Source organism: Notamacropus eugenii, chromosome 1 (assembly GCF_028372415.1).
Source record: "Notamacropus eugenii isolate mMacEug1 chromosome 1, mMacEug1.pri_v2, whole genome shotgun sequence".
Classification (NCBI taxonomy): domain Eukaryota; kingdom Metazoa; phylum Chordata; class Mammalia; order Diprotodontia; family Macropodidae; genus Notamacropus; species Notamacropus eugenii.
Window position 1 is genome coordinate 94,366,809 of NC_092872.1, and position 13,013 is coordinate 94,379,821.

Below are 13,013 nucleotides of genomic sequence, written 5' to 3' on the forward strand. Positions count from 1 at the left end.
GTCTTGGACTCGCTTCTCCTTTTTCCCTTTGTACTATTCCACTTGGTGGCCCCATTAGCTTCCATGGATATAGTTACCATCTCTGTGCAAATGACTCTCACATCTGCTTATCCAGCCCTTACGTCTCTGCTTACTTCCATTCTCGCATCTCCAAATGCCTACTAGACATCTTAAACTGCATGTTCTGCAGACATCTTAAAATTCAGCATGTCAGAAACTGAACTCATTATCTTTTTCCTCCAAACCCCATTTTTTTCTAAACCTCCCTCTTACTATCGAGGGTACCACCACTCTCTCAGTCTCCCAGGCTAGCCACGAAGGTGTCATCCTCAACTCTTTTTCACCTCACATCCAGTCTTTTGCTAAGACCTGTCAGTTTTACCTTTTGTAACATCTCTCAAACGCACACCCTTTCCTCTGATAATGCTATCCCCTGGTTCAGTCCTGCCCTCATATCCTCACGTGTGGACTGTTAAATAGCTGGCTGGTTGATCTCCCTGCCACCAGTCTCTCCTTGCTCCAGTCCATCCTCCACTCAGCCATCATAGTGATTTCCTAAAGTGCTGGTCCTACCATATGACTCCCTACTCAATAAATTCCACTGACTTCCTATTACTTGCAAAATCTAATGTAAAATTTGTTTGGCATTCAAGCCCTTTCATAACCTAGCCCCTCTCCCCACCTTTCCAATCTTATTACACTTTGCACTCCCTCACACTTCAATCCAGTGACACTGGTCTCCTGGCTATTCTTCACACAAGAAGCACACTCTCCAGGCATTGTCATCAGCTGTTCCTCAGGTCTCATCTCTTCCTTCTGACCTCCTTGACTTCCTTCAAGTCCCAGCTAAAATCCCACCTTCTATAGTAAGTCTTTCTCAGTCCCTCTCAATTCTAGTGCCTTTCATCTGTTGTCTAGTTCCTGTTTATTGTGCATGTAGCTTGTTTGTATATAGCTGTGTACATGTTACCTTCCCCATTAGATTGAGAGCCCTTCGAGGGCAGGGGCTGTATTGTGCCTTTCTTTGTATCCCCAGTGTTTAGCAAGGGCCTAGCGAATAGCAAGTGCTTGATAAATGCTCATTGACTGACAAACACTGGAAAGATCTCATTGTGACAGCAGGTGTTCATGACTTCTCAACCATCCCAGATTAATTGTGAAGAAAGTCATGCTTCTTACTTAGATATGTATACCCATGTTTCAGTGGCACTGTGGCAGCTCTAACTGGAGCACATAGAATTATAACTCTGTTTTCACCTTGACTAAAGATTGCATGAATCATAGTTTTATGCAGTTGCTTTTTACATCCACTTGAGATTTGATTGAGGAAATGATAATTATAATAGAGCCAATAGATAAAATTTTATTCTATTAATATATTTGTGCTTTATGAAAAACTTTACAAATGTATAATGTTATAGAGAACTTTATGAGTGTATAAAACTAATTGGAAGAGGAGGAAAAAGGAAATTTAATACTAAAAGTCCAGGTGGAACTGTTAGCTTACTTAATTTACCTCATTTTGATACTTCAGTGTATCCATCACCTCATCCCTGTTAATATTCCTGCCACTGATAGAGATTGATTGCATCCCACCCTTGCGTTCTTATCCTTTGGAATTTTTGTCCATGCCCTTCCATGAATCTTCTGTACAGGACCCATTCAGCACCCTAGAAGACTTTCTCTGATTCTCTTATTATTTTATGAATACTGCAGAAAATTCTCCTAGAAATCTGGGATCAGTCAAAGAAATTTGGAAGATGGATTTGAGTCACCCAGAATGGGCAGGCCTGGATGGATGTCGATCTATATCTTTGGCATGGACTCCTGAATGGACGGAATCACAAATCCATCACACATACAGCGTGACATCCAGGCTGTCCGTCTGTTTTCCATGATTCTCATTAAATGACTGATGCACATCTTTTTCTAGTCATTCATGTCCTTTGTCTATGCCTTTCATGCTATTTCTAACTCAGTTCATTCCTGGTAATATGCTGTACCTTCCTTAAACCCACAGTTGTTACATGACTGCCCATTGTTGCACTGTTATTACATTGCCCTTTGGGTTACTGACATTGTGTATCTTCTGAGATGTTGGTGTGAAATTATTTGTACCTGTTTGTCAACATTGGGAGAATATTAATACCGATTGACTTTGGTGGCAAGGAGCAGTTTAGGACCACTGAAAGCAATACACTCTTTCCCAAATGGAATACAGTCTGTTTGCTCCTCATATGCAGTTATGAACCTAGCTTGCTGTGCATCTGTAGCCTGTCCAAGATGTTTATATTGCTGCGTTAACTCAGTGAGTGTTCTGTCCAAGTGCATTTTGTAATTTTGTTATTAGGCATTTTTCATCCACTTTTTTTCTCATGTGGATTGCTAACCTGATCTCTTTTAAGTTATATTATTATAGCAACAGCAATAAAAATACCCATTTGTAAAGTGCTCTAAAGTTCACAAAGCATTTTAAACCTTACAGCCCTGGGGGGTAGATCTTGCAAGCAGTATATTTTCCCTATTTTCAAGGTGATGCTGAGAGGTGATTTGACTATAGTCACATAGCTAGTAAAGGCCTAAGACAGAATTTGAAACCAGGTCTCTTGACTCCAAATCCAGAATTCTGTCTAGTATGTCTGCCAAACAGCTTTGGGATCTCATTGAGGAAGCCTTAATATAGGCTATAAATTTAGAGCTGGAAGGTACCTTCAACATTAATTTCTGTCTTTAGGGACACACAAAAAAAATGTATATGGAAATTTTTATGTTTTGCTATTTAACCTTGTGGAATCTTAGCTAAATAGTAATTAGGCAGAACTATAGTTTTGATGATCCTTGCTAAATATGAATAATGGAAAAGCGTCACAATCCATCTACCTTCAGAAACTAAAGCCAAAAAAAGAAATTTTTTTTTTTACATTTTACTATTTAGCCAGGATTCAACTAGGTTAAATAGAAAAACATTTAAATAACAAACAGATCCCCTTTATATTTCCTTTTAAGGCTTTAGTTTCTAAAGATAGATATTAATGACTCACAAAACTCAATTCAACAGTAAGGATGCAGTAATGAAGATTTCCCCCAGAAGTACTCTTATCCCCATGTGTATCCACATTAAACTTACGGTCTTTAAAATGTTAGCATTTTCCATGTTGACTAATTTCAAGATTTCATTATAGCACTATATATTCAACCAGATAGTCAAATTTTCAAGTTCCAAGTTTTATAATTAAAATGCTGGCTTATCCCTAAATAGTGCAAACATTATGTCAAGAATAACAATTTTGAAGTATTTAATCTGTCTCAGAGAGCTGATATTCATGATATTTTAAAATCTAGCTCTCAAATTTGCTATTGAAAGCTAATATCCTGTATACAGTGTTATGTTAATGCTCTGTACTTCATTTTGATTCTACAATTCTTAAACAAACAGCTTGGTTTCATTGCTTATACAAACCAAGTTTGAATAATGAATTCTGTGAAGTGGTCACATGTATTAGAGTTTGCACTATTTAAAGTTAAAATTATGTAAAATATGGTCATTGATTCCAACCACCTCACAGGATTCCTTCTTTGCATTAATCAAGGCCTGGCCATGTTCTTCCCCATGTTTTTCTCCAGCCTTTGGGTATCAAAGTCTTGTTTATTTTTCTTAATCAGACCTGTCATTTTGCTGGCATAGGGAGTTCCTGGGAGGAATTTCCTCTACCAATACAGAACTGTGCCTTCTCGGCAAGTTAGTTTTAAAGTTGCCTGGAGCATTGAGAAGTTAAGTGACTTACTTGCCCAGGTTAGTCACTTCCTGTATGTCAGAAGCAAGACTTGGATCCAGGTCCTCCTGAACTTCAAGCAACTCTCTAGCCACATGACTTCTCAGAATTAACATAAATCAAAATGCTTTGAACCAGGATTCTTATCCTGGGGTCTGCAAACTTTATTTTTTAAAATTTTGATAAGTGCATTTTAATATAGTTTCCTTAGTAATCTTATATGTTTTATTTTGTGCATTTAAAAATATTATTCTGAGAAGGGATTGGTAGACTTCTTCAGCCTTTCAGACAAAAAAAAAAAAAGATTAAGAATGTCTGTGATAGGAAAATGGTGTATTTGAACAATAGTTTATTAAAATGACCTACTTAATTTAAGAAAATGATATGTTTTAACCTGGCTGCTTTCCCTCAAAGACTTTATATTTCTTCCATTTTCCTTTAAAGAAAAAGAGCTTCAATGGAAATCCCCTTTCTACTTCATCCAAGGAGCAGATCCACAATTTGGACTGATGAAAGCCTGGGCACTTGGTGACTGTAGTAATTGTGGTGATGAATGGGAAGAGGAGATCAGATTAACTGAACAAGCTGTGCAAGCTATTAACAAGCTCAACCCCAAGCCGAAGTTCTTTGTTCTCTGTGGTGACCTCATCCATGCTATGCCCGGTAAGACTTAAGAAATTAATGGTGATTTTTCTTCTTTAACTAGTAACATATTTAATGTGCAAAAGGAATGGTTGATGAGAACAGAAATCTTTATTCAGCAAGTGTTTTTTGCTTCTCTTTGTGATCATTTCAGCATTATGGAACATATGAAAATTTGTATTGGTTTTACATTTAGATTTGGGGGAGATTAATCAGAGTAATTAGGTAAAGCAAGAGTTTTTATAATTTTTCCTAAATATGAATAATTCAAAGGATCACAGTCTACCCCCTTTCTTTTATTTCCAAAAGGAAAAACTTGAATTGCTCTTAGGTGTCCACGTCTGTAAATGAGATTTTTTTTTATTGGTTTGCTCTCTCCTCACTTTTCCCACAAGCTTTCTTTATCTCTCTGTTTTTTCTAATCTTTTTCTCTTTTCCTAACCTTTTATTCTTCTCTTTGCTTTTTTCCATTTGTTCTCTTTTCCTTACACTACCCTGTTATAGTATTGTGTAGGAACAAGCCCAGTGGAAAGGTGGCAGCAAAATAAAGTGGCTGTTACTTAGTGAAGGAGTGAAGGACAAGCTGTAACTGGTGCCAGCCTTGCAGAACTTTGTCCCAGGATACAGACTTTCAGAAGGATCCTTTCTGCTCTTCACAACAAACACCATCCCCATGGATCACCTTGGTGTCCTTCATTGGAGTATGCCGTCCCCCTCTGGGTGGCACCCCAGGATCAGGCCCTTCCAGAGACCTCCCTTCCCTTTCCCCACCCTGTTTTCCTCTTCAGCAGGAACTGGATTGTAGAAGGAGTGAACTATCCATTATCTTCCTCTTCAATCTCTAGTTATTTTTGTCTTGGCTCAAAAAATTCCTAGTTGTAGCTTTGGCTATAGAAAGTGCCCACTGTCACTGGTACTTCAGCAAATGCCTTTTGGTTTTTGGTGTCTTTCAGCTTAATGAAGAAGAGGGGGAGGGAAGGGGCAGGGAATGAAGGAGAAGAGAAGAGGCATTTATTAAAGGAATTAGCATTTATTAAGCATCTCCTAGGTGCCAGGCACTGTGCTAATAAGCATTTTTACAAATACTAACTCATTTGACCCTCACAGTGACCTAGCTATTTATCATTATTCCTATTTTACAGTTGAGGCATATAGAGGTTAAAAAACATGCCCAGGGTCACACAGTCTGTAAGGATCTGAGGCTGTATTTGAAACCAGAACTTCTGAACTGTAGGCCCAGCACTTTATTAATTACAAAATAATTTAAAGATTGCAATTTGAAAAACCAAAAGTAACAAGGGCTCTGAATCACCTCCTGACATTAACTTCTATGGTGAGACCTTAGGTTCATCAATTTCTGCTAAAAATTCTTACTGCTTTGAAAGCTACAATTAAAACGTTTTACCTCAGATATAGAGATATGAGAATCAAATGAAAGTCCTTTGTAAGCATTATAGCTACGTACAGCCTATGAGAGGGATTACTGGATTATTATTCTATCTTACAAATAAGGAGCTAGACCCAGAGAGGTTAAATAACTTGTTCATGGTTCTGCAAATAATGCCTTTATCCTCAAGATTAGCTGTAAAAATTCTTTCCCAATTTACTACATCCCTCCAAATTTTGGTTGCATTGGATTTGGTTGTGCAAAAACTTTTCAGTTTAACGTAATCAAAATTATCCATCTTGGACTTCATAATGCTTTCTATCTCTTCTTTAGTCAAAAATTCTTCCGTTCTCCATAAATCTGATAAATACACTGTTCCTTGCTCCTCCAGTTTGTCTGTGGTATCAATCTTTATACCTAGATCGTGTACCCATTTGGACTTTATTCTTGTGTACAGTGTCAGGCATGGGTCTATGCCTAGTTTCCACCACACTGTTATCCAGTTTTCCCAGCAGTTTTTGTTGAACAGTGAGTTCTTATCCCAGAAGCTGGGATCCTTGGGTTTATCAAACAGGAGGTTGCTATATTCCTTGCCTACTGTGTCTTGAGTGTCTACTCTATTCCACTTGTCTACCTTTCTGTTTCTTAGCCAGTACCAAGTGGTTTTGATAATTGTTGCTTTATAATACAATTTGAGATCTGGTAGCACTAGGCCACCTTCCCTAGCATTTCTTTTCATTAGTCCCTTTGATATTCTGGACCTTTTGTTTTCCTGATGAATTTTGATATTATTTTATCCAGCTCTAGAAAATAATTATCTGATAGTTTAATTGGTATGGCACTAAATAAGTAAATTAATTTAGGTAGAATTGTCATTTTTATTATATTAGCTTGGCCTACCCATGAGCAACTGATGTTTTTCCACTTACTTAGATCTGACTTTATTTGTGCAAAGTGTCTTGTAATTGTGTTCATATAGTCCCTGGGTTTGTTTTGGCCGGTAAACTCCCAAGTTTTTTATAGTGTCTACCCTAGCTTTAAATGGGATTTCTCTTTCTATCTCTTGCTGTTGGACTTTGTTGTTAATATATAGGAATGCAGAAGATTTGCGTGGGTTTATTTTGTAACCTGCAACTTTGCCAAAGTTGTTTATTATTTCAAGTCGTTTTTTACTTGAATCTCTGGGATTCTCTAAGTATATCATCATATCATCAGCAAAGAGTGATAACTTAGTTTCTTCTTTGCCTGTTCTTATTCCTTCATTTTCTTTATCTTGTCTAATTGCTACAGCTAACATTTCTAGTACCATATTGAATAATAGTGGTGATAATGGACATCCTTGTTTTACCCCTGATCTTATCTTATCTAGCTTATCTCCATTGCATATAATGCTTGCTGAAGGTTTTAGGTAGATACTGCTTATTATTTTATGGAAAGTTCCCTTTATTCCTACGTTCTCCAGTGTTTTTAGTAGGAATGGGTGTTGTATTTTGTCAAAAGCTTTTTCTGCATCTATTGAGATAATCATGTGGTTTTTGTTAGTTTTGTTGTTGATATGATCGACAACACTAATAGTTTTCCTAATATTGAACCAGCCCTGCATTCCTGGTATGAATCCTACCTGATCATAATGTATTATTCTCGTGATAAGATTCTGTATTCATTTTGCTAAAATCTTATTTAAAATTTTTGCATCTATATTCATTAGAGAAATTGGTCTATAATTTTCTTTCTCTGGTTTCTTCCTGGTTTAGGTATCAAAACCATATTTGTATCATGGAAAGAATTTGGGAGGATTCCTTCTTCCCCAATTTTTAAAAATAGTCTATAGAGTATTGGAATTGACTCTTCTTTAAATGTTTGATAGAATTCACTTGTAAATTCATCTGGCCCTGGAGATTTTTTCCTAGGGAGTTCATTGATGGCTTGTTCAATTTCTTTTTCTGAGATGGGGTTGTTTGAGTATTCAACTTCCTCTTCTGTTAATCTGAGCAATTTGCATTTTTTAAAATACTCATCCATCTCATTTAGATTATCAAATTTGTGGGCATAAAGTCGAGCAAAGTAATTTCTAATTATTGTTTTAATTTTCTCCTCATTGGAGGTGAGTTCACCCCTTTCGTTTTTGATATTAGTAATTTGATTTTCTTCTTTCTTTTTTTTAATCTAATTGACCAAAGATTTATCAGTTTTATTAGTTTTTTCATAAAACCAACTATTGGTTTTATTTATTAATTCATTAGTTTTCTTAATTTCAATTTTATTAATCTCTCCTTTGGTTTTCAGTATTTCTAATTTGGTATTTACTTGGGGATTTTCAATTTGTTCTTTTTCTGGCTTTTTCAGCTGCATGCCCAAGTAATTTGATCTCCTCTTTCTCTATTTTATTTATGTAGGCATTCAAAGATATAAAATTTCCCCTAAGAACTGCTTTTGCAGTATCCCATAAGATTTGGTAGGTTGTCTTATTATTGTCATTCTGTTGAATGAAGTTGTTGATTGTTTCTATGATTTCTTCTTTAACCCACTCCTTCTTTAGGATTAGATTATTTAGTTTCCAATTGATTTTTGGTTTATCTTTCCATGGCCTTTTATTACATATAATTTTTATTGCATTATGATCTGAGAAGGATGCATTGAATTTCTCTGCCTTTCTGCACTGGATTGTGAGATTTTTATGTCCTAGTACATGGTCAGTTTTTGTATATGTGCCATTTACTGCTGAAAAAAAGGTATATTCCTTTCTATTCCCATTCAATTTTCTCCAGAGATCTATCATTACCTCCTTAACCTCTTGTTTATTTTGAGGTTAGATTTATCAAGTTCAGAGAGGGGGAGGTTGAGGTCCCCCCCTAGTATAGTTTTGCTGTCAATTTCTTCCTTCAACTCCCCCAACCTCTCCTCTAAGAATCTGGATGCTATCCCACTTGGAGCATACATGTTTAGTAATGATATTGCTTCATTATCTATGGTGCCTTTTAGCAGGATATAGTTTCCATCCTTGTCTCTTTTGATTAGATCTATTTCTGCTTTTGCTTTGTCTGAGATTAGGATTGTTACCCCTGCTTTTCTTACATCAGATGAAGAACAATATATTCTGCTCCAACCTTTGACCTTTATCCTGTGTGTATACCCCCATTTCAAATGTGTTTCTTGTGAACAACATATTGTTGGATTATGGCTTTTAATCCATTCTGCTATCTGTCTCCGTTTTATGGGAGAGTTCATTCCATTCACATTCACTTATGATTACAATCTGTGTATTTCCCTCTATCCTCTTTTCCACCATCGTGCTTTTAGCTCTGCCATCTCCCTTCCCCTCCTCAATAGTTTTCACTTTTCACCACCACCTCCAGCACACTTCCCTTCCTTCTTTTAGCCCCCCTCCCTTTTACTCCCCTTTACCCTTACTGCTTCTTCCCTCCCTTTTAGCTTCCCTCCCCTTTCTTCCCCCTTCCCCTCCTACTGACTATAGAGCTAGTTAGGATTATATACTTAAGTTTATTGTTCCCTCCTTGAACCAAATCAGATGAGAGTACCTCTCAAACAATGCTCATCTCCCTCCCCTCTTTCCCTCTACTATAATTTTGTACTTCTTCCTGTGATGTAATTTACCATTTTCTGCTTCCTCCTTTTCACACCTTCTGTTACAGTCCCTTCACACACTTAAATCATATTTTTAACATGACATCATTTACTTTATACCCATTCCCTCTATGTATATCCCTTTTATATTTCATAATAGATGCACAATTCTCAAGATTGACAGGTATCATCTTCCCTTATAGGGAGGTAAACAGTTTGCCCAAATTAAGTAACAAGTTGTTTTTTCCCCCCATGTTTACCTTTTTATGCCTCTATTGAGACCTGTGTTTGAAGATCATATTTTCTATTAAGTTCTGGCATTTTTGTCAGGAAGGTCAGGAAATCCCTTACTTTGTTGAATGACCATTTCCTTGCCCAAAATGTTATGCTGAACTTTGCTGGGTAGTTGATCCTTGGTTGTAGTCTCAACTCGTTTGCCTTATGGAATATTGGATTCCAATTCCTTTGATCCAAGCTGCAAGGTCCTGTGTGATCCTGACTGTAGCTCCTCGATATTTGAATGGGTTCTTTCTAGCTACCTGTAGTATTTTCTCCTTCACTTGATAGTTCTGGAATTTGGCAACAATATTTCTTGGAGTTTTGAGTTTGGGATCCCTTTCGGGAAGTGAATGGTGGATTCTTTCGATGACATTTTGCCCTCTGGATCTAACACTTCTGGGCAGTTTTCCTTGATGATTTCCTGGAAGATGCTGTCCAGACTCTTTTTTGCATCATGGCTTTCTGGCAGGCCAATAATTCTTAAATTTTCTCTCCTGGATCTATTTTCCAGGTCATTTGTTTTTCCAGTTAGATATTTTACATTTTCTTCTATCTTTTCATTCTTTAGATTTTGTTTGACTGATTCTTGCTGTCTCATAGAGTCATTAGTTTCTGCTTGCCCAATTCTAATCTTTATCAAATTGTTTTCTTCAGTTAACTTTTGCATCTCCTTTTCCATCTGTCCAATTTTTCCTTTTAAGGAGTTACTTTCTCCATCCAGTTAATTTTTGTACTTCCTTTTCCATTTGTCCAGTTCTCCCACTTAGGTTTTGTACTTCCTTTGTTCCTTTTAAGGAGTTATTATATCCAGTTAATTTTTGCACTTCCTTTTCCATTTGTTCAATTTTCCTTTTCAAAGAGATGTTCTCATCAGTGACTTCTTTTTTTATACTTTTAAAATCATTGGCCAGTTTTTCTTTTATTTCCTTCTTCAGCTATTCCAGGAGAGCTGTTTGTGCATGTGAGCAGTTCATAGTCCCTTCTGAAGTTTCAGATGGAAGTACAGTCTCACCACTGTCCTCTTTGGTGTTGTGTTTTGTATGTGTTTTGGTCTTTGTCCCCATAGAAAGATTCTATGGTTTTTTTTTCACCTTTATTTTGCTTTTTCTTGTTCATGATGGTGATTGTGTGTTGTGGCTTCTGGTTCTTTCAGTTAGAAGCTGCAGAACTTGGTGTTGAGCTGACTTATGTGAAAAAGCTAAGAGCAGGTTTTTGTTTTGTGTTTCCCCATCAGCCCTGGTGTTAGCTTGTTAAGTGTTGGGGAGGGGTGGTCTGGTCACAGGAGATCTCCTCAGCTGAACTGAGGCAAAGGCAAGCTCAGGGGATGGTGATCTCAGCTGCCCTATTGTCTTCCCATTTCCTCTGGGGTGCTGAGGCACACCTAGATCCTAGTGTGAGTTTCCTCCACCCTGGGTCCCCTTTCCTTCCCATTTGCCTCCACCACAGTAGGAGTAATCCCCCTTGGCTGTTTTCCTAGCCTCAGGTGTTATGAGACTATTTGCCCCTTCTGCTATTCCTGCTGATCCAGGATTTTTCTGGGGAAATATTTTATGGTTCTTTCAAGGTCATCAAGGGGAGAGGAGAGAACATTTACTGATCACTCTGCCATCCTGGCTTCCGGAAGTTGAAGTAGGTGACTTACAGACCTTTAATCTTCGGGCTGAAAGTCTCAGGAGCTGCTGCACTGATATCTGTTGCTCAGTGGCTGTCACTCTCTGGGCTCTGCTGGGCTCTCACCCTGGGCTGCAGCTCTGCTGGTTCCACCTGCTGCTCTCTCAGGTTTCCCAAGGCCCTCCTGCTCTGCTGCGCTGGATGCGCTGCGCTGTGGGCTCACCCCCACAGAACAGATCCTTCCCGTGGACCTTCCAGTCTGTCCTGGGCTTTGAATCTGCCACAGTCTGTCTCCTATTGGATTCTGCACCTCCAAACTTTGGTCAGATTCTCTTTTTAGAGGTATCTGAAGTAATTTGTCTAAGAGCTTAGATGAGTCATGGCTCTCACTCCTCCATCTTGGCTCCACCCCCTTAAGTAGTTTCTTTAAGTCTTGGTGGAATCTAGTTCATTATATTCTTCAGTACCAAGCTGGATAGTTCCCTCAAAAACACATTATGACATCCTTTGTTCTTTGCTTGGTTGATGATTTAAGGAAGATACAATGTTTAGCATTTTTCTATCCACTAGTTTCCTTGTTATAAAAAAAAAAATCTGTGTAATATATTTCCAAGGATGATCATATAAAATGTTCTTATAGGTGTTTACTAGCTTGTTCAAGATTATATTAATGCATTCTGGCATATCATTTCAGAATGGGAATTTTTTTAAGGCTTTCCATGAGATGACATTGTCTCTTTAATACAATTTACTGAGCAAGTAAATTGCAAAATGTATTTGCAGGTCACCACGGACCGCTTTTGTCAAATTAGTTCCCAAATTGCACCTAGAAATTTTTGAACATTTGTCTTATTATTATCATGCAAGTACACAACGTTATATGAGCAGAATCAATGTGAATGTGCAGTTTTCTGTTTTGAAAGTTTGTACTTAATAGCATTTTATAAGAATTAGTGAATGACCCTTAATATTTTACATATTTTAGTTTGAAATTAAATGTAAAGTTTTGAAAATAGACTAATCCATCCTTTAATATCCAACAAGGGAGGATGAGAGTGCTGGGAAGGCACTGTAAAACTATGCTTTATTTATTCATTTGCGTAATGTCAATAATTGTTAATCATTTTAATGGCAAACATCAGTGCAGATTTTATACCCTGCAAATGACATTATCTCAGTGTAAAAAACTTAAATTTCAAAATGAATAAAAATTGTTTTATAGTAATGGTGTTTATTATTTAAAGTTTGTATTCTTTCCATTATAAATACTGACAATAAAATTTCTTTTAATAAAAATGAAAGGTATGGACCAAATAATCAGATAATGCCTAAAGTCCTCTAACTGTAAATGAGTCTTAAGTAAGGCTCATAGTAAGATTCTTCTCCTGCATTTTCTTTATTGGGGACCTTTATTTCATTATGAAACAGATATTCTTATTCACTACAGTTTGTGAGATATGCCAGTACTTTCAAAAACATATAGAGGACAAAATGGATATTAAATAATAAGTAAAAATTACCAAAATATTGAGGCACAATGGATTTTAATATCTGTCTCTTAAGCCCAGCTTTACTTTTCAAAAACACACTTAAATTTGAAGCATTGACCTACTTTTTGTGCTCGGGAACCTTACTAATTTTAAACAAAGACAGACATATGAGAGCTACTGATAAAATTTGAACATGAGCTTTTTCATTGAGCCCTAATAATGCTCTTGGATAATATTGCAGATATA

The 13,013-nt window shown here is 36.9% G+C and overlaps 1 protein-coding gene across 1 annotated transcript in view; it reads left to right on the forward strand.

The window, feature by feature from the left end:
* CPPED1 (calcineurin like phosphoesterase domain containing 1) overlaps positions 1-13,013 on the forward strand; it is a 133,564-nt gene that overhangs the window by 32,816 nt on the left and 87,735 nt on the right. Inside the window, exon 2 of the mRNA XM_072609917.1 lies at positions 4,218-4,436. Coding sequence (XP_072466018.1) covers positions 4,218-4,436 — 219 coding nt within the window. The remainder of the gene's footprint in view (positions 1-4,217; positions 4,437-13,013) is intronic.